The sequence below is a fragment of the Gavia stellata genome, chromosome 2 (assembly GCF_030936135.1).
Source record: "Gavia stellata isolate bGavSte3 chromosome 2, bGavSte3.hap2, whole genome shotgun sequence".
NCBI lineage: Eukaryota > Metazoa > Chordata > Aves > Gaviiformes > Gaviidae > Gavia > Gavia stellata.
The window spans coordinates 15,855,152-15,876,890 of record NC_082595.1 but is presented as its reverse complement, the minus strand read 5'-3'; the positions used below and the strand labels follow the sequence as shown (position 1 = coordinate 15,876,890).

At 43.7% G+C, this 21,739-nt stretch overlaps 1 protein-coding gene and 1 long non-coding RNA gene across 3 annotated transcripts; one reads left to right on the top strand and one right to left on the bottom strand.

Moving 5' to 3' along the window:
- Nucleotides 1-16: 16 nt before the first annotated feature.
- Nucleotides 17-17,946, bottom strand: RHOQ (ras homolog family member Q). Of its 2 annotated transcripts, none has more exons than XM_059835488.1 (5): nt 17,796-17,946; nt 17,591-17,649; nt 1,780-1,944; nt 929-1,024; nt 17-184 (listed from the first exon to the last, which is right to left on the bottom strand). In XM_059835488.1, the coding sequence occupies exons 1-5, from the start codon at nt 17,935-17,937 to the stop codon at nt 29-31; spliced, it is 618 nt and encodes a 205-aa protein (XP_059691471.1). In that variant the 5' UTR covers nt 17,938-17,946; the 3' UTR covers nt 17-28. The 2 variants fall into 2 exon arrangements, with proteins under 2 accessions (XP_059691471.1, XP_059691470.1); XM_059835487.1 differs by having other exon boundaries at nt 110-180; nt 17,796-17,943.
- A 467-nt stretch (nt 17,947-18,413) lies between these two features.
- Nucleotides 18,414-21,359, top strand: LOC132321977 (uncharacterized). Its single transcript, XR_009484979.1, has 3 exons — nt 18,414-18,479; nt 18,855-19,327; nt 20,634-21,359. It is a non-coding gene; the product is annotated as an uncharacterized LOC132321977 (long non-coding RNA).
- The last annotated feature ends 380 nt before the right edge of the window (nt 21,360-21,739 follow it).

The window sequence follows — 21,739 nt, the reverse complement described above, 5'->3', positions numbered from 1 at the left end:
AGTAAGCCTGGCCATTGTCAAATGTATCTCACGTGATCAAACAGCAGTTTATACATCTTGAGCCTATTCTCTTCTTCACCGTGTGTTTCTTTGGAGTTAGAATGGCTATAATAGCTTCATCAAAAACGGTCTTCAGTCCTTTCTGTGTTAAAGCTGAACACTCCACATAGCAGTAGGCTCCTATCTGTCAAGAAAATAAGTTAATTCAATAGCAATGTATTTCAGCTGTTCAGTTCTATCTCTGTGCACTTCTGCATTTTTTTTCTATAGTGACACTACAATGTTTGGCTGTGATCCAGAAAAGTTACCTGCATGTGCATCCCCTGTAGGAGAAAACGATAGTTGTCTTTTGGCCAAAGATCTGGAATGTAGTTAAGTTGGTTTGGTTTATAAAGGAAGCATATTAAATAAGCTCTTTGGATTGGCGGTGGGGTCCTAAGGTATTTTTGATAATTCAACAGCAAAAAAAGAATTACAGAATTACATGACCATTTTATGTTTCAAAAATAAAACTTTATACATAAGTGTCCTGATAAGCACTATCCACACAGTGTGTTAAAATGGTAATATAGCATTCTCAAATAATTTCTTAACGATGCTTCCAACATTTTGCTTAAGCAGGACAGGTCCCTTCCACCCTCAACCACTCTGTGATTTTCATTCTCTCTGACTAATGCTTATGTAGTTTTTACAAGTGTCTTCACAGAAAGTTAGTCCTATAACTAACGGGGAGGTGCTATTACACAGGTCTGCTTGTTAGCTGTATTCAACAATGTAAGTAAATATTGTTAACTGGTAACCAGTCATAAGGTTTCATACGTTGACTGGTAAAAGAAATGGGCGAAGTGGTAAAGGAAGAAAAAGTCAATTGGAAATAGGGTTTTTTGCTTCTTTGCTACTTGGTTTCATATAGGAGTATCCAGTTTACCTCTTTTGCTAACTTCTGTCCTTGCTCCACAGAGATGGGCTTCTCTTTCATATCATTCAGTCTTGCCAGAGTTTTTGGGTCATCACGAAGATCAACCTAGCAAGAAAGATTGCAGTTATGTTGGAATACTTTTTCTAAACAAAAGTCAGCAGGCTATATGATACCCCTTTTTTAAGGCAGAATTATTTATTTAATGGAGTACTCCATGTATAAAAATGGAGTCAGGTCATGATTCAGATCTTGGACCCTTTCTGATACAAACGTCCTGGAAACTTATGCTGTGAACTACTACCTTTAATCCAGAAGGAACCAATGTTTATTCTGTAATTCATCTCTTCAATTAGATGTGATCATCTCGGAATACCAGAATGTGTATCTAGCAGTGGCAGAAAGATTAACCCAAACATAATACCAACATGTGGGTCACTTTGTAATTGAAGCCCAGTCCACTGCCCACAAGAAGCAGAAGGGAATTGTCTCACTTCTCCCCTTGGTCCTTTGCTTCAGCAAATATTGGATATGACAAATAGTTGTAGACCCAAGTAATTCCAGTAACATGGGTATGAACAGACAATTTTATTCCGTAAGTCCCATGACTTTCTATAAAGTCTCATGGAGAGACATAGCCAATCTTGCCACCCTGTTTGCAATGCATATATTTTAACAAAATGGAGGTAGCTTATTAGAGAACAACACAGATCTAGGTTTTTCTGCCACTTGTTAGTGTCATTCCTCCAAAGCCAGAAGAAGGTGCTGCTCAGGTCCTGTCGGACCTGAACTTCCAGCCCAAAGAAAAGCCACCATACAATGATCTGAATTGTTTAAATAAAGTAGAACAGAACCAGATATACCTGTGTTCCTACTAGTAAAAAGGGAACATTAGGTGCATATTCCTTCAACTCCGGTACCCACTCTTCCTTCACATTTTGAAATGAAGCAGGGTTTACCACTGAGAAGCAGATAAGGAAGACATCGGTCATAGGATAAGATAAAGGTCTCAGACGATCATAGTCTTCCTGAGAAAGAAAAATTCTGTTATCTGTGATATTAAATTGTTGCTTGTATTTTGTTAATTTTAACAGTTATATTCAGACACTGTATTCGTATTTCAGGAATTTTGTTGATTCAAACTTTCTGAATGTTTACAACTATTCCAGGTTAGTTAGTGTGGCTGTTAGAGCAAAATCTGCATATGAGGGTTAACTATATGTGAATATAAATATTTTTAAAAGTGTGTTAATACTGATAGAACCTTACTTCTGTATGAGAATATACAGAAGACTACCCTTTCAAAAGTTCCACTTGAAGAACAAAAAAAAAAAAAAAAAGGCTTATGTTTCAAACGTACTTGCAGATCCAAGCTTAGCATTTGTTTGACCAAAGAGAAATAAGCAGATGTGACTGCTCTGGAGCCGCCCAGGTTATACAAAGCTAGGCTAGATTAAGGTTATTTAATGCACTTAAATATTCTCTTTTGGATCATATGTAGAGGTTATACTTAAGGCCCTCCTTAGAATTTTCTTTCTGTCTCTTAGAAACCTTACTGTCCTCTTGCTAATGATCAGGGCAGACAAACTAAGGATCAGCAGGGACCTCTTTTGTCCAGGCTCTGCTTTCTGTAAGCAAGCCCAGCAAAGAGTGGGAAGGAACAGAAATTAAGGATCAGGAACATCATCAGAGGAACATTAATGCCCTTTTTAGGAGGAAATTAGTGTGAAAAGATTATTATTTGGGTCATTCAGAGCCATAGCATTTAAAGCCACCAGTCCTACTGCCAGGACATACACTACCGTGGCAACAGAGGTACCTAGAAACATTGTCCCTATTGTAAAACAGAGTTCTCTCTAGCAAGAGAGAAAATAGATTTTGCTGTATTTTTTTTAGCTAAGAGCAGGAGGGAGCGTGCCCCAGCTTCTCTCTGCAAGGCTTCCTTCAGTCTGTGGCACTGAACCAACGCCTTACCATTCCTACCTTAGACTTTTTTTCTTTTTACCATAGATAACTAAGACTGAGCCCAGGCATTGCAGCAACAGTGAAGAATGCTGGTTTTATGCCTTCTCTTCCACAATAAACACCAGTTTATTATGGCCGCTGCAGCAGCCTCCTTCTTCCCCATGTAAGCTCCCCATCTTAATTAAATCTCACAAATATTGGAATGATTTGTTCATTAAACGTAGAGACAGAAATGCAATTCAACTCCATGTTTGAAATGAGCCAGAAAATTAAATTTTTGTTTCCTTGGCAACAGTCACATTACCAGATTATTAATAATTAATCAATGAAGGGCTTTTTTGAGGGTGCAACTATAGGTTAAGTTTTAAAGATGGTGTCACTAGAAGTGTGAGAACTTCCTCAGAAAAGTTTCTGCTAGACCCATTTTTTCATTTGGAAGTCAACAGCTATGGGAAGAGGGCCGTTATTCTCATCATGAAATGGAGAGAAGCCAAGCACTGGAGGAGATTCTGCACTAGTAAGGAGGTGACCATTGGCCAGTACTGTTCAGTGTCTATTTACAACGTACTCTTATTTGTAATCAGTATTCTCATGTGCCATTTTGATGATACACTCTACTGCCAGTCTTGTATACTCTACAGTTTTGTCAATAAGCTAGAGCATGCTTAGCTGTAAACATGGGCTCCCAATTTCACAACCACAGTAACTGACACTACTGTGAAACTACAACATTTGACAGGCCTTTCTGAAGATCAGTTGTTTCTCTGCTAGTGTCGGGCTCCTATCCTGATTCAAAAGGAAAAACAGTTACTGTGTCTTTTCCACATCTGTGGATGTTCATCATAGAAAGCAGAAATAACTTTAAGAACATCACAACAGCAACTTGAAACTTTTCAACATTCTTTTTTTAAGCACATATTTTATGTTTCACTTCTACTACTGAATATGGTTTGATCCTGCTCAGGGTTGCCACTCTGTTTTCTGGGGTGGAGATCAAAATCCTAAAAGAAGCTTCCCAACTGCAAATTACACTGGTCCCTGGAGTACAAAATCTACATGCAAGAACACACAGGCAGATCCATCAGTTGCTCTCAAATTCAGCTCTACTAAATCGTATGTGGGGTATTACTGAATAGGTTTTCTTAAAAAAAAAAAAAAAAATTAGTTTAAAGTTGTAATTTGTTCCTACCACCAAAGAGCTGCCTTTACTACACTCAACATTTTCTAAAAATCTCACATATGGGTTACAATAACTAGAATACTGTCTGCATTAAATTCTGGAATGGAGAAAACATGTCGCTGCCACCAGAAATTACTGTTAGTCCACTGACCTTACAATATCTCTTTAGTTAATCCATTTCAAATTACAAATGGACCTTTTATTCATAGCAAATACTAATAATTTTCTGATTTCAAAGCCGAGTTACATTTGCATGTTTTACTTCAAAACTTTCATATTTAGTTTATCTTTTTAAATCCCACTGGATACAAATCCTTGTACATTTAGCCACATCTTGGTACTGCATCTTACTTCCCACATACTCATCAGCAGTCATCTGGGAGCGAGCAATGTTACCGCTTTTTAAGGCATGTGCATTGCTGAACTCCTTTCCTGCCCCTGCCATCTATTTATATGCCTTTTGATTTACACCCTGTCCCAACGGCACTGGGCAAGCTGTGGGTCCATCCTGTGTAATTAAGAAGTTAAACTGCAGGCAAGTACAGTGTGATTGGATACATCGTGTACCAAGGCCAGAGATGTACGTGGTATTCACTACAGTGACTTCACTGCATTTACGCTTACTTAAATTAACAGAGAATTTGGCTATACCCACCAATCCTGCTGCTTGAGACAAGTCAATTGTCAAGCTTTCCTTTAAACCTTGTTTGTGCTATGAAAATTAGGTTCTTATTGGTACTAATAATGGCAGGTAATTCTAATAAAGCCTCCCACCACATGATTAGACTGGTCCTGGGTCCTCCTAAGAGAGACCCTGGCTTAAATGTTACAAGCATCTAGTAGGCCATCTGTGCTTAAAGACTCCTGCTCCCAACAGCCCCTCAGAAATAGCAATCAAACCTGAAAACTTTCTCTTATGTATTGGGCCTAAATAACTGCTGCACTTGGTAGAAGAATCTGAAATACCAAATGAATTTAGACTGAATATTAGAAGAGCCTGGGAAAATCTGCTTCAACTATAATTTATTTCCTGCATCTAGTGTAAGGGAAATAAATGTGGATTATTCTAAAATTAAATGCAATGGCAAAATCTAATTATACTCACCAGTCACATAAATTCCAATTTGAGTGCATGTACATGCCACACTCTACAGAAATTAGACTTCCAATCTAACTGGGGGAGGCCCTGCATGTATATTTAGGATTAAAAATATTTTAAGAATTTAATTGGAATATTTAAGAATGGGAATAAGATGGGCAAGAGAGCCACTAAGGATCAAAATATGCAGTATAAGTCTCAAAAACTCCAAGCTATAACAGGGAAATGGCTCACTCTCCAACATACTCTGGACTTTAAAAGAAAATTGTTCACTGTTTGCTGAAGCAGATGAATACATATAGGAAAACATGCTGAAAATATGAGAGTTGTAATAACTTTAAATGAATTGGACGCAAGTATGTTGGCTTAATTAGCATTATATGGAGCTGTGATCCCTATAAAAGATACAACATTGCAGCAGTACTGTCCATCATTTACTTAGTATCTCTGTGGTAACCCAGGACAGCTGCCAATACAGAACAAACATGGGAAAGGAGATGAGATGGAAGAACTAATGACTTGGCTTCTCAACTACAAACTACTGGGAAGGACTGTTTGGGGTTTTTGTTTTGTTTTTAAGAGGGGAGAATGGAAATTCATACTTTTAAATTTTCATTTTGCCCTAGTTTTGATATTCTGCAGGTAAGTCTAGCATTGCCTTTATCTCAGTTCCTTAAAATCTCTCCCTTAGGTCTCGTTTTCCATGTTAGAGTACCTAAAAATCTGCCTCTCTGAGATTTTCAGCTGCCTTGTACTTGAATACTGAATTACTGATTTTCACTGTATTTCGGATGTTGAGGTGGATTTGTTTTAACATATTCAAAATTTGGGTATTTCTTTTCCTGACATTTACCTGCTCAAAAACAGAGGTCTTGAGGAACTTTTTGTATGCAGACTGAAGAATGGTATTGCAATGCAGCAGCATTATATTCTTCTTCATTTCAAGGGTTTGCTCAGACTAAAAGCAGAATGCAGTGCCGTATTTCAAATTGTACAGCTGATTTTGAACTAATATCTTTGCCCAATTCCATGGGTATCAGCTGAGAGACATAGTTAAAGACACACAAACTGTATTCCTAACTCTGCCACTGACATAATATGTAGCCCTGAGCAAATTATTATCCTCTCTCTACTTGCATCTTCCCATCCGTAGGGGTTTGCTAGCTTAATAATGCATCAGTCTTTGCAAAGCACTCTGAAAGCCTTTGATGTACATAGCTTATGTGCAGTGGGATATTCTTAAAAAAATTAACTAAGACAAAGTGAAGTCTAATAATTTCTGGACAACCTTCTTGACCCACAAAAAGCATTATTTCCTTGTATTTATTAGAAAACTGAAGTAAGAGGTGCAGGTATACTGAGATCCCATAGTACTAGAGCCCCTGTAGCTCCCCTGTTTTATGGTATCACACTCCTCCCTGCCCAAGTTAAAGTGATGGGGACAGAGGTCCTTAACCCTCTCTCAGTAATATGAGACCACAGGCCTCTTTCTACTCTGGAATGGTATTAGGGTCTCTCTATGCAATTTAGAGAGATGAAAGGCAATTGGAGTCACCTTTGCAGCCAATACCTTCCCAGACCTTGACCAACACCTTTGGGGAAATTCATACCTCTCAGATCTGCTGTTACACGTAGCAAGGAAGATGTTAACCTAGATAGGTTTGTTTGATTATTTTTTTCCTTGCAAATACGAGGGCTGGAATCTTTAACCAAATAGGAGAAACCAAATTCTGGTATGTCATTAACATTGTGGCAGAGGCCCTGAGCAAGGTGTGTCATGCTTGTGTTTTTATCCAGACCCAGTGTTTTCTACTCTGATGGAACCAAAGTATTTAATGATTTTATGTGTTTTGCAGCTTAGGAACAAAATTTTAATGATACATCTCTAGTTATATCATACTGACATACCCTCATAAACAAAAGGATAAGCCTATTTCTTTTCTATTCTGAGAAGGTATAAAGTGGATGGGAGGGAACAAAATAAAGCTTGCACCACTGGAAGAAAAACTGGAGCTCAACAGCTCTGCATTTGTGATCTCTGTGTTAGCAACCATCTGTTGCTTTCACAGCTTACAACAGCAATCGTAAGAGGAGGTTCTCACTCCCAACCATCTGTTTTTAGAGGGGAAGCCCAAAATAGACATCAGGCAGAGTTGCTAGAGGAATCCAACCTTCATGCAGTGAAGGGTAATCACTACTGCTGCTCAGAGGATCTCAGTGAGGCAGACATATGTAACTAGCCGGTTTCTGCAGAGCAAAATCCCAGCTAAAAGTCCAAATTTTAACCGATTTCATAGTAGGGCTTGGTAACGACAGTCAGAAGTCCTCTCTCAATATGAATTGCCATGCTTTAATTTTTGAAGTGCATTTCAAAACTATCCTTCAAGACTGCATCTTTCATAGTTTTCCTCCCTGAAAATAAGTTTCTGTTTCAGAAGGCCCCCTGTAATATTTCGGAAAACCTAACAAGTGACCCATAACGACTGTTGTATCTAACAAATGCCCCAGGGACTTAGCAACAGCTCATAGTTATTACCCCAGTGGACACATCCTGCCATCTCCCCCAGACTATTTGGAATTAAAGGCTGACCTGCAGCTTTGCTAGAAGCACCAGGCAAAGCCTCTGAGAGCAACTGCCTACTCCAGAAGCAAACCAGGAAACAGACTTCACCCTGCTGAATCACCCTGTGGTTTCTGATTCTACGAGATGCTTGGGTGGGGGAGGAGAGAGAGGGAAGTGGTCTGTACTGCCCCATGCCAAGCACAAATTGCTTCCCTGGCTAAAAAAACTCTCTAAATTTTTTCAGTCTGGGCTGTACAATGCTGTAACCCTTTGCAAGGAAGGAGGGTGGAGCGTGCCCAGGACGCTGGCGTCCTGGCACTGCGACTCACGAGGCACCACTAATGCAGGACCATTTGGCAAGCTGCAATTTGGACTGACACAGCATTGCCATAAAACGTCTGCTTGTCCATTCTGAAACCCAACCCCTGTTAACACTGATCGCTATGTTTGATTTTTCAGTCGCCTACATCTGTAGCCACTAGCTTCTGAACACACAAAACAGGATGTGGTGATTATTCCCTGGCTGCAGGGGAAAAGTGCATTACAGACCCTCTGTCTCTTCACAGGCTTCTGGGGATACAGCTTGCATTGCTAAAGAAAGCAGAATTGTCCTGTTGTGGCTTGTTCGCACAGGTTTCCCAGGGAGCGCAAAAAGCTGCCGATTTGGGCACAGCATTTAATTTATAGAAAAGGCTGCAAGAATGCAGGGTAAGTGCTCTTCCATTGTATTCTAAAAATGAAGTAAGCTAATCTAAATCCATCTCTAAATTCCTGTGAGGATGACTGTTCAAAGGAGGTATGAATTATACATTGAAAAAGCCCAGGGTTTGTGAATTACAAAATTTTTTTTAACAAAACTTTCCTTCTGGTATATTTGAGGACTGTGCAGCTGCTTACATGTCTGAAAAGATTTTCTGTATAGAGAGAAATAACTAGCTAGAAGATGGAGCCTAGTTAAGATGGATTTTAGAGCATTAGAGACAAGAAGGACAGAATATTCCTTTAATTATACATAAAAATTGCCTTTAAGTGATCCCAGTCTTAATGTGGGATTAAATACTGTCCAAATCCTACATCTTGCCATGTGGTGATGCTAAACTATTTTCCTAGACAGTCTCAACAGAACACTCTCCTCTCCGTCACCACAGGAGCTTCAACTTGCTGGCTTCTTCGTGGTTTTCTAAAAGTGGAAGTCCCTGAATTTTCTCTGTAAGACTTACTATTTTAGCGTCTGTAACAACAAAATATGGATTCACCTGACTGCAAGCAGTATCGGCAAGCAGTTCCACTTCAACACCTTTTACCAGTTGCTTACCCACTATGGAGCTCCTAAGAAGTGGCAGAGTAACTGCCATGGACAAGCCCTTTCACTCCTTACCCATGAGAAATCACAACGGTTCCTTTCTCACCGTCAGTGACCTTATGAACAGCATTCTTCCCACACAGGATTTCCACTTTCTCCAGGAAAGGAATTCACCCCAGTTTTGGTGACTGCAGCCACGAACAATCAGCATTCTCCGTTCTTTCAGATACGGGCAATCAAAGGAAAAAAATAAAATTCACCCTGGCACAGGGGATCTGGTTGGATCCTCTGCAGAACGTGCTCTTTGGAAAGATGGGTTCTTTCACTTTATTTTTACAGAATAATATGACCATCAATAACTCTGTTCTCACAGGGGAAACAGACTATGGAATAGAGATGGTTTAATATAGTTATCCATATCGTATCAGACCTGTCTTTTCATTTGCTAACTATATAAATCCTGCCCAGACAAGAAAGACTGATCAGTTAGGTGTCCCATTCCCTTTGACTTTTTACAAATAAACCCTGAAAGCACGTTCTTCAGTCCACTGTTGAGCAACAGTTTTGTAAGATAGAAGACTAAGCCTTCACACTGACTCCTCAAGATTAATTCCCATCATGCAACTTCTCAGAAGACGAAGTGCCAGAGTACCGGTGCCATCATGTGCACATTGAATAAACACATCACGGTGAAAGTTTCTGGAATTAAGGGAGTTCCTAAGAGTCTTCTGCACCTCATTTTCTGTCAAGTCCCAATCTATCAGGGCTAACAGCTTCCATTGAAGAACATGGTAAAACACCCAATGATTTCACTGCAGCAGATGTTAAGGCAGTTGAAAAACTGCCTATGGTTTTTCTTTCTTAAGTGAGGAATACGTAAGCCATTTCACTGCCCGTGGCTGGGCTATCTGTTGGTCGTAACTAAAGATGCAGCCCAGGTCATGCCTGGCATCCATCCCTCATTGACTCCGACACTGCATCCCAACTGGAAATCAGACCAGCAAGGAACTAGCATTAAGTCCTACAGATTATCTTTTAGCGTTCACGGTTACATCTAATTTAGAGCGCAAGCTGCCTGAGGCACTTTCAGTCTCTGTTTTATTCATCTGAAGCGGTAAGCTCACCTAGGAGGCTGATAGATGTTCCTTTGCTCTGGAGAATAATGCTGCCACCTGCGTTTTTATACACACACCAGCGAGTGCCAGCCATCGCAAAGAATTACTGCACGTGTGCCACAACACGGATGCAGCACAGAGCAGGATTAAAACAGACTGAGGTCAGTAGCCGCTAACACATCAAATGACACAACCTCCTCAGAACTGCTGAAAGTATCATGTAGCATTCAGACACATTTATTTAACACAAATCATCCAGTCACCTGTCCAAACCAATAGACTGCTTATAAAACCACAGAACAGAGCAGCAAAAAGATACAATTCCCCTCCTCTCTGCCCTCATTTTGCATTTTTTCTAATTAGAGGGGCAGTTTTGTTAGAAATGTAACTGCTAATTCGGAGGTTTAAAAAAAAAGCCCTGGAGCTCTGTCCCAAAGCATCTGTTTTAATAACGTAGGTTTTTATAACTCACAATAAAACTGCAGGATTTGGAATCAGCGTGCTTTATATTGTTACTTAAAGCCCAGGTTCCTGGAGTCTCATGATTATATAAAGAAAAATCACATCATTTTCACCTTTAAATGAAAGATAAATTTCTAGTACCCCACAGATACAGAGAAAACCTGAATACATGAAGCCCAAAGACTTAAAGAAAACACATATCCAGCAAAGGGCAAAAGAAAAAGTCTCAAACCATTTTGATTCCCTAGGTTTTTTAGGTAGTGGTATCTGCGGATAGGAATAGCTGACTCATCATTTTGAATGCCTGGGACTGACAAAACGTCGGTATTGCTGAAGTAAGTTTTATGTCCACTTTGTCCATGTGTACTCAATAAAGGAACTGGAACAAAGCTTACTGAAATCAGCAATAGGGTGCCTGCTAACAGAGAGCTTTGGATCAGACCCTAACACACATTTTAAGTCCTTTTGCATTGTAGGTCTGGGCTATGGAGGCAGTACTCTAGTCTAAATTATATTTAGTTTGTTTTAAGATGTAGTTTGGAGGATGAATCACAAGTTAGGCTATAAATGAAAAATAGTGCATTTTTTATACTTTTCATATTTACCAAAATATAAAGAGCTTTTTGCAAGGGCAACAGATTTCAATCAAGAAGTCTGACTATGGACCTGACGAAAATTCCCAGGGTCTCCTATGTTCTCTATCAGAAAAACTATGCCAGCTCATGCCACCTCACCCAGTTGTCCCATTCCCTCATTCTTGCCTCCCACAGTACAGCTGTAGAGTATACGATACTCAAGTGAGTGCAAGTGCACACTCCATCTTAATTTAAAATTAAGTCAGGAAGTAAGAGGATATCCAATAACATTGTGCTGGAAAAGCAATAATTATTGCTTGTATTCAGTGTTGCCTTGTTAGCCGGTGACGTTTGGATAGCATTGAAAGATGTCACTGTACCTCGAAGAAATTATAAATGAGTAAAATTCAGAGAGAACTTTGTCACAGGATATCTAATGACTCTTAACCCAGGAAAAAGGGATTTCTACTTGACCACATAATCAACGTTTAGCAAGAGTATCTCTAGGTCAGTAGTCTTCGTAAAAATGTGCTTTTAACAAATCAAAAATTGAAGTTTCAGACGACCTCTCAAACTTGGTTTGCTTTGGGTTCTTTACTTTGGTCTGCCATTAACTTACTGTTAATTTGGCGAAGGCATTCTGGATCTACATTTTCAAACACATCCCTTACATTTTAACATAACTCAGTGCTGCTATTCAGAAGGGCTGTGGGGCTTCTGACACTCTGAAAATGAAACATAACTGTCTTGAGTTTCCAAAATATATTTAGTGGATGCTTTTGGGAACTCAGAGCAGCATCTCCCATCCTGAGACTCTCCATCTGACGATAACAATACTTACCTATCTTTCTAGGAAAGCTATGACGCTTTCAAAGTGTGAGTCACAGCTCACAACGAGGCGTCTGAATGTAAGCTTTGCACTGGGATTATTATTGTTGGAAGGCCATTTTTAAAAGTGAATCTGAAGGTACGAGTCCCCTTCCTTTTAAAGGGAAAGCCTGTCTTTGGTTAAACACTTGTCTAGAAAACTCTCAACATAGAGATCATAAGCTCAGGCACTTCACCTCCTTCTTTTGAGTTGAAAAACTTAAATTTCAAAGGGAGAATCTAGGCACATTTTTATTTTATCTGCATACATCCAGTTGTTGCTGCAGAGCCATTAAATCTACGTGGCTGGCAACATCCTGAAGCACAGAGCAGCTTCAGCAGAGGCTGAGCTATTCATAGGCCAGCACGCCGGCCAGGACTGAGCTCATGAGCTCACAGCTTCCCAGCGCCAGCTGCCAGCTCGGCTGGGACAATGTAAAGGGAGCGAGGGAAAACCCATGTGGGAGGAGGGAGGCACAGGTGGGGACAGAAAGGGGACAGGATGTTAATTGCTAACATTTCATTTTTAGATTTGCCAAAATCACATTATAGGTTTTGGTGTTTACAACTCTACAGTAAAGGGTGGCAGGCTTTGCATTGTGTGAGACCGTGCTTGCGTGTTCCAGGCTTGCATTTGGTGCTACAGCTGCGTGGTAAGTGCACCTCAGAAGGAGTAATGTGGTCTGAGAAGGGATATTTCTATTTCACAATGGACCAGCCAAAACGATCAGCAGCTGCCTCTCCTTTCAGTGGGATACTGAAGCGGTACCTGCTAGACCAGGGCTATCTACCAAAGCCGAGACAAATAGCCAGCAAGGAGTACAAAGATTACTGCTATTTCTTGGTTTACTTACAGCAACCACCACAAGTTTGGTGACCATCCATTTTAATAACCACACCTCCACTCCTCTCTTTCCCACAGGCACATTCAGTTACAACCATGTGGTTTTACACCTGGCCTTAACGCAGGCACTGATCTTGCTATTATTTGAGTTAGCTGTACGCACTTCAGCAGCCTGGCCAACTTTTATATTAAATTGCTTTTATCATCAGGGCCTCCGTTACAACCAAAAAAACAGTGTATCTGAATTAAGATGGCTGTGGCTGCAACCAGAGTAGCCATCGGTATCTGAGCTGAAAGGAACCAAGAACTGGCTTGTTCCACTCTTGTGCTTAGCATGTTTTGTGGCCGCTGTTTTGGTGACAGTTTGAGAAGGCACCGAGAGCTTTATTGTTATCAGACCTACAGCTTGTCCTACGTGTATTAGGGCCTTTAAGGCAGAGACATAAAAGTGGAAAGCCAAGGAACACAGCTTACCTCCGCTTTGTCCAACCAGGCCATGCTGGTATCACAACAGTCAGTGATGCTGAGGGATATGTACGTTATTATTGGGCACTGCACCACAGTGAGATTCACTCTGCTCTGTCTGTACCCAGCTCTGCACTGCCCAGATGCTGGCTTGGTGCCAAACCTACACCAGACAGCCATGTTATGCCTCAGCATCTCTCTTCCCAGGGCAGCAGGAGCAACGCAGGCTCTGCTCCTGCATCCCCCCCATCCTCCCTCCAGGTCCTGACAGTCCTTCACGGCAAAGACACAGGAGCAGAGCAAGGCTTCCACCTGTATGTGGTCAGCACATACTGGAAGAAAGGGACACCATGAATGAAAACCCCACCGCAAAGGGGACTGAGAGGAGGATGGACCCCAACTGCCATTTTAAGCATCAGCCTTCTATATGAAGCAAAATCCCCAAAAGGTAACTCCTGTGTGTCCTTCCACTTATCCTGATCATTTGGGACATGGCAAGGGGATGCACAGCACACCTCTTTGTTAGTGCTTACAGACATATCTCCAAAAGTTTTAATATCATGAGAGTTGGCATTATTATTTTTGGTATTACAGAAGATCAAAATGATAATCACTTGTCACTAGTTCAAAAGCATTCCAACACGATGAAGTTAACAGACTCCTGATGAAGCCATGGTTCTCTTCCCAGGCTGATTTTGCTAGGTACCCCTGCTCAATGAAGAGCAGTACTGACACACAGTTAGTCTCCCAGAGCAAGAGAGGCTACTTCAAAGCCAAAGGCATCCAAGCATCAGTACCACAAGCACCTCACGTTTAAAATTCAGTCCATTGATGCTCCCAGCTCCAGGCAATGTAGGTGGGTTCCACAGCTCTCATCTTCCTGGGGAAACCAGGACCCTCTCCAAGCCCACCCAGTCTGAGCACATGGCTATATAGAGCAGCAAAGCTAAAAGGAGCTGCCTGCTCCACCTCTGGGAAGAATTGCTGGAGGAATGTCGTCTCGGACACCACTGGCACCAAATTCCCACCCGCCTCCCTGGCACGGGAGCCTGCCTCCACAGCTGCAAACCCAAAAGGGCTCCGTGAGCCTCCACTGCCCAGCAGCTGTACTGGCTATTTTCTGCTGAACCAGGGCCTCAGTATTTTCAGCCAGAGAAAAGCCTGCCTGAACTCACACACATGCAAAGGGGGGAAGGTCTGTCTGCGTATAAACTGAAGTTTGTGAACGGCTACTGGCATTTTTCCCTCCTATATATAACCTGGAAAAAAAATGGGATTATAATAGATTTATTCTCAACCTACTTTAAACTCGCAAAGATATGAGGCATTATGTCATCAGTATAGTTACTACACGTGATCCTGTATGCATCGTGAAGAAGCGAGCTAGAAATGAATACTGGATGCAATGAACTCAAAAGCTTGCAACCTTTCTGCCAAAGAGTTGCTATCACAAGTTGCTAAATACGTAACCACGCAAGTTAAAGAGACCCACAGACTGGTAAGTCAGTATTTCAGGGCAATGAGCCTGCGGTGCACCAGCTAGAAATCAGGTGGTCTTTAATCCCTGCTCTGCTATGGGCTCCCTGAATGGATTTGGAGTAGGTCACCCCCCTCACTCCTATTCCCCCTGAAATGAGATCTGTAGATTGTACCTATGTACTCTGTCCAGAGCTGGGAGTATAAACACACTGAAGACTGAACTGCTTAGATACCAGCGTGATCACACACTGCCAAGTTTTGATAAAATGATACTATCAGGCCAGTATTTTACAGTAAAACTATTTGGGGGTAACAGAATTAGAAATAAAAGCACTACTCTACGCTGGCACAGAAATCCCAACTTTGAGCAGCAAAGAATCTGAGCTGTACAGAAATCTGTACAAGCAGCAGGCACGTACCAGATGCAGCACGCTGTTTCCTCAACATGGAAAAGGCACCATGAACTCATGTCTTTTCTGCTCTTCACTATATACATATTTAAGCTTTAAAGTAAGCTTTCTGTTATCACATAGCTCTGGGAAGACAGGCTTGTCAGCACGCTCTCTGACAAAGCAGCTAAAAGAATGAAATTGCTGGACTGGCATCTTCACACAGAATCCCCTCCTTAGTTGTGCTGATGTTGAGATTGGGCTCCCATGGGCAGCCCCAAATGTCCACCAGTTCCTCAAACATGCTGAAGTGGGATGGGGATAATGGTAAAGATTTTATTAGCACCAGAGGTCTGACTAAAAAGGGAGTTTTGCCAAGACCAGATATATTTGTAAAGGTAGCCTCATTAAAACACCCTACTTGAGCTGAGGCTCCTCTGAATTATGCCAGCAACATCTGGTCCTGGGTACATCAGAAACTGTTCTGTAATTCAAACTTAAGATATCAGCTTCTCAGAATTTGGAAAAAAAAAAATCTTAACTTTTTACACGTCTGGATATACAATTTCACACTGAAAAGTTTTTCTTAGTACAAGAGGAATACCTTCGCTTACTGTTTGCTGCAAACTGGCCAATTTACTCTACTAGCTTTTGAGGAGGCCAAAGGTCACTTGGTTTTGCTCTCGGCACGTTCAGGCAGAGTGGGATACCACAAAACCGCCTTAGTTAAGGTTACACAGAGCTAACACAACACATGCTCCCATTAATAGCAACAAGCCAGCAGAAGCAGTTTGAGACGGCATCCACAAATAAGCTATATATATGTACAGTAAGTGCTAGGGTCGCTTTCACATTTTCCAATGCTTGTTATAAAAAAAAGAGACAAACAGTTGCATATTAACCAAATGCTTATTTGCCTGAGCACTAGATCCTAATTTTGTAATCTACTTAAGCAATATTTTACAAGCTGTGTTTTGAACCAATTACTACTGAAAAACAGGACTATGACAGTAATAAGAAGTGCACTTAGTTGGCATAAATTTGGCTAGTTTATGTCAGTGAGATGACAATCACCAAGTCCGTCTTTCTGGGAAGAGTTTCACCCTTCAGGTATCAGCTTTCTGGAAATGGGGCTGTTTCCTAAAATTCTCCTGGAATTAATTTTATTATTGATTTCAGGCTTAACAAAGATATAAAGGACCAGTTAAATGCTGCTTCCCTTACTTAAGGCTGTATGCAGATTTAAAAAGCTACACTAATTTAGGCAGCAGTTGTTCAATTAAGTATAGGAATAACATGGTTAAAAAATACGGCTTCAGACTATGCGAGTCCAGTGAGATTATCTTACTAGTTGCTCTTTACAACAAGGAAGCATGTCTGAGGTCATGTGAGACCAAAACACATGCTCACACTGCAAGAAGTTTTAATATAAGGAATGCACAACTTTACAAAAACCCATGCAGCATTTCCGTACGGGCTCCACACCACCTTGGGAGACGCCTGCACCTCCCAGGGTCAGGCCCTTCACAAACTATTTTGTTCCCGATGAGGCATCTCCAGAGAGCTGGGAATACTTTAACCCAGGGGACAGTGCTCGGCCCACGGCTGGTGCTGTGAAAGTTAAGCTAACCAAGAAGTAACTTGAATAATGGAGCCCTTTAGTAGCCGCTATACCAGTGACCCCTCCAAACATCAAGCATTTTATCCATCATTAAAGTTACTTACGGTACGTGCTTGACATACCATCTTTCACAACAGGCTGTAATAATCTTAACCAAATGAATCACTTGCATTGTCTGGGATAGCAGAAGAAACCCGCGTTGTGTGAAAGGCAGTGGCTGACAATTGCATTTTATTATTTTCCACCTTTAAGTTGAACAACTCTTTTTAGCTATTTCAGAGCTGTAAAGCGTAAACAAGGCAAGCTGCGGCAGCCTGGGTCTCTAGCCGACCTGGCGCGTTTCAGGCAGCAAATTCCCTCCCTGCTAAACCAAGCACGTTTCCCCCACCTGAAGGCCGGCGGGAGGGTCGGCACTCCGGGGGGGCCGAGCCGGGGCGAGGCCCGGGCCCGCCGCGCTGCAAGTGCTGGCGCAGCGCGGGCCGGGGACGCCGCCTCCCCCCGCGCCGGGCGCTGCCGTGGCGCCCCGGGCGCAGCTGCCCCGGAGCCGGTCGCGCACCGCTGAAAATAAAGCCCGTCTCCGCCCGCCCGCCCTCGGGAATAAGGGCTGGACGGAGGGTTTTCTTTTAACGCTGGTTTTTATCAATCGTCCCCCCGCCGCCGCCACCCAGCCCGGACCGCAGCCCTGCAAATAACTTCAGCGCCGCGGGGCAGGGGCCGGGGGGGCCGCGGGCAGCGCTCGGCACTCACCTGGCCGGCGGTGTCGTACAGCCCCAGCAGGTACTGCTTGCCCCCGACGGTAACGCTGACTGCCAGAGGGGAGAAACACAGCGGGTGAGGGGGCGCAAACCCCGGCCGAGCGCTCCCCCCCGGCCCCGGCGGGGAAAGGCCGGGAGGGGGGGCGGGGAGGGCGGGCGGCTGCCACCGCCGGCGGCCGGGCCCCCCGCCCGCTCACCTGCGTAGTGGTCGAAGACGGTGGGCACGTACTCCTCGGGGAAGGCGTCGTTCGCGTAGCTCATCAGCAGGCACGTCTTGCCCACGGCGCCGTCCCCCACCACCACGCACTTCAGCATGACCGCCGCGCTGCCATGGGCCATGGCCGGAGCCCGCCCTCATGGCCCCGCGGGCGCGCTCCGCCGCGCCGGGCCCCCCGGCATCACCGCTGCCGCCGCTCAGCGGGCGCCCCCGCCGGCCCCCGCCGGGCGCGGCCCCCCCGCCATCCGCCGCCGCGCTGGGCCCGGCGGGAGCCGCCTTCCCCCGGCCGCGGCCGCGCCGCGCCGCGCAGGGGAAGCGCCCGCCCGGGCGCGGGGCCGGGCGGAGGCGGGGAGGGGCGCCTCACGCGTGGGCTGGCGGCGGGGCGAGGCGGCCGCGGGGCCGCCGGGGCTGGAGCCGGCGTGCGGGAGCGGCTGCTCCTCCCGGCCCCGCCGCCCGCACACGCATGCACGGCAACACCCAGCTTTTCCCGGGGAGCGGGCACGCTCCGCAAGAGACTGGGGCGCTGCGGGCAGCCCCTGCCCCGCGGGAGCCGCGCGGGCTCGTTAATTCGCCTGTGCTGACCCCCTCCCGCCCCCCCACCATCGCCCTGTGCGTGCAGAGGAAACTTCGGTCCATCCTCTGGCATTAGCCCGTAGCTGAGTCGGTAAGTGTGAAAATCATCCACGGGACGAGAAAGGGGATTTTCCTGCATTGAGCTTACTGTCTTCGGGTCTGAAATGCAGGAGTGGGCACGTATTTAAGAACATTAACCTGTGCGGGTTTAAACCTTTAAACCAGCCTTGAGTACACATTTGAAAGGCTGAAGGACTGGAGAGCAGGAGCTAAAGAGAGGAGATACTGCATAAAAAATGAGTGGAATCATGCTCCCACTTAATGTCAATGGCAAAAATCCCACCATTCAGCGATGCTAGGTTTTCACCCCAGCAAGCTGTACTCAACTACATGTTTTCAAATGGTGTGAAATACAAGTCAGACAGAAACCAATTGCCTTTTCTAACCTATGGGGGTTTTTTTGCAGATTTATGCTATGAGCCCTATCCAATTACGACAGAAGACAGCACAAAACAGCGCAAACCACGAGGAGACCTCTGTGTCGTATGGTTTGTGTTTCTATTTCATCTGACACGCTTCAGGGAGAAAATAAATACAAATGCCACGTTGCACAAAGCTTATCTGAATATTCAACAATTCAGGACAAAATAGAAAACTTTGCAAGTTTTTCAGCTGAGTTGATCAAACTTTCATGCCTTCAGACCACGGAGGGAGAAAGCGGGACATCCAAGACTGCTCTGCTGCCATCTCTTCCTGATTCATCCAGAGAGCGTCAACCCAATCCCACGAGCAGACAGAGGCTGCCCCAGGAGGTATTTCCTCAGCCCTTTGGAAAATGCCAGCTATAAAGGAAAGCTGGGTTTACTGAGAAGTCAGCTGGCAGCCAGCGCAGGACTCTGCGCACAGGTCTCCCAGAGAGCAGCTTTGCCTGATGAGCAGGTAGGTCTTTCAGCAGCTATTTCAGGATGGGTTTGGGGACTAGGTCCAGGAAAACTGCTTTGCAGTGCTCTGACTCATGCTACCTGAGGTTAGAGGTTCCCGGGTACCCATGAGGGAGCTGAAAGCATGCAAATTACTCAGTGGCCCAGGTGACGTCCACTTCCTTTTTGCTCTACTTGCCAAAGTATACGTTCAGGAGCGCCCAACACCTGCATTCCTGGGCAACAGCACCCCAGGCCGCCGCCTGTGCAATCAATGGGAAGTGTACTTCCTCCAGTCTGCTGCTTGCTTAATTGCTAGTGTTGCTTCTCAAATCCTGTAATCATCGTTTTGAACTTGCACAATCTCAGCCAAATGATTCTCATCCAGTCCCCCATCTCTCTCAGGCAATGGATGGCCAATTAGTCTGCACTAAATATTTAGAGAAAATGAAGATACAGAACTGGTAAACTGAAACGCTCGCCTTGGCTCTCCTCGCCAGTCTGGCTGGTCGCACAGCCGTGGGGAGTCGCGTAGCTGCAGGAGTGGGACCTCATAAAACCTCACATGAGCCCCACAGCCGATAGGGCTCTGGGGAATCCCCTGTAGGGGCACAGGACTGTTAGTGCTCAGGTGGTTTAATCCACAGCATATTTCTTGTGCTTGTTTTTCACCCTTTGCAGATGTCGTTTTCTGGCAAGCACCCACAGGAGTACAGTAAGGAAGGTGCAACAATAAGGAGAATATACTGACCTAGAGTTCCTGGAAATTGATTTCTTCTCTTAAACTTTTCTGAATTTCAGCGGCTCCCTAAGAATGTGTTAGAGCCTCTGCTGGTGTCAAGTGGCGTGGCTCTGTGGAGGAATTCAACTCAGCTCTGTCTTGGCACAATGAATACCTTACCAGGAATCACATCCTTCTTTCAGATAGACTAACAATCTGATCTGTGTAATACACTTCCATTTTTCAGCAGTGCAAATATAAAAAATGTGTTAAAATAATTACCTACTTGTGACAAATGTTATTTTAAATATCTTTATTAAAGACACTAAATCTAACCATTTTTCTCTAACTTCTTTCATAAGGCAGTAAAATAAATCAGTATGAAACGTTAAAAGGAAACTCTTATCATCTTAGTGATATTTAAAAGGTATTTTTATTTCTCACTGTTTACTATAAAGTTCTTAGGAAATGAAAAACAGTTCCATCTGATTTTTCACAAAAAAATAATTTCTAAGGACAGTTTGTGACTAGTTCTAGCTTATGCACTGAACAGTTACTTTAGCATCACATATGAGTGCTAAACAGTCTATTTTTTTCATTTCAGGAATTAAAATTTTGTTTTGTAGGACTTCTGTAAGACCTCTCTACACACATGAGGCTGAGCACTCACCAGGAGGAAGAAACACAGCCAGATTACCCTTGGAAATAAGGCCTGTTCCAAATAATTCAGGTCAGTAATGGAGGAAGGTGTGTAGAGGAGAAGGACTAATAAACAATGGGAAGGAAGCCTATGAGGACACAAGCCTAGTGAAACCCCATAGATGACCGTGCAGCTAGATGACAGAAGATAAACATTTCTTGGAAGCAATTTCTGGGGTATACAGACTTCTGCAAGCAAGAACACGGAGTGGGACCGTGAAGTAGCATCACGAAGTCCTTCATCTGAGTTACCAGCAGCAGGAAAAACAGAAGAGAAGGTGATGGAGCCAGGCCTCAGTAAGCAGCAAAAGACCTGTTCGGTCTATGGCACCAGGGAATAAGCGTTGTTAATCGTCTAAACTCAACACATTTTGAAAAGATAAATCTGTCCGTCTCAATTATTAACATGTCTCTAAATTTAACCTCAAAATGTACACAATATGGTTATTTTCATCAATTGTGCTGCCACTCTGTCTTCTGAGTACAGTCCAGCGTTCCTCTGTCCAAATCCTCTTCTTCGCCCTGCCAGATAAGCCGCGGTGCCTCACTTTGTCACCGGATTGATGTGCACCGCTACAGAGTGGCTATGCATCTCACTACAGAGGTGGGCATCTTCCTATGTTGGGTGAAACAACTCAGAATCACAGAATCACAGAATCACTAAGGTTGGAAAAGACCTGTAAGATCATCAAGTCCAACCAATAAAAAAAAAAAAAAAAAAAAAACCACCACACAACAACAACAAACCACAACACACCAAAAACCAACCCACCCAACACCACGCAGCTCCATGCCCATCAAGCTACATCCCACAATGCCACATCCACACGCTCCTTGAATTCCTCCAGGGAGGGTGACTCTACCACCTCCCTGGGCAGCCTATTCCAATGTTTCACTACTCTCTCAGTAAAGAACTTTTTCCTAATATCCAACCTGAACCTCCCCTGGCGCAACTTGAGGCCATTTCCTATTGTCCTGTCACTCGTCACTTGGGAGAAGAGACCAACACCC

What these genes read in the sequence shown, in the direction of transcription:
- RHOQ (XM_059835488.1), bottom strand. Translation starts at nt 17,937, where the DNA reads ATGGCCCATGGCAGCGCGGCGGTCATGCTGAAGTGCGTGGTGGTGGGG. An exon ending in TGTACGACACCGCCGGCCAG is followed by an intron (nt 1,945 to 17,590) that starts GTGAGTGCCGAG and finishes TTTCTTTCTCAG; the next exon opens with GAAGACTATGATCGTCTGAG. An exon ending in GACAGAAGTTAGCAAAAGAG is followed by an intron (nt 185 to 928) that starts GTAAACTGGATA and finishes TTTTCTTGACAG; the next exon opens with ATAGGAGCCTACTGCTATGT.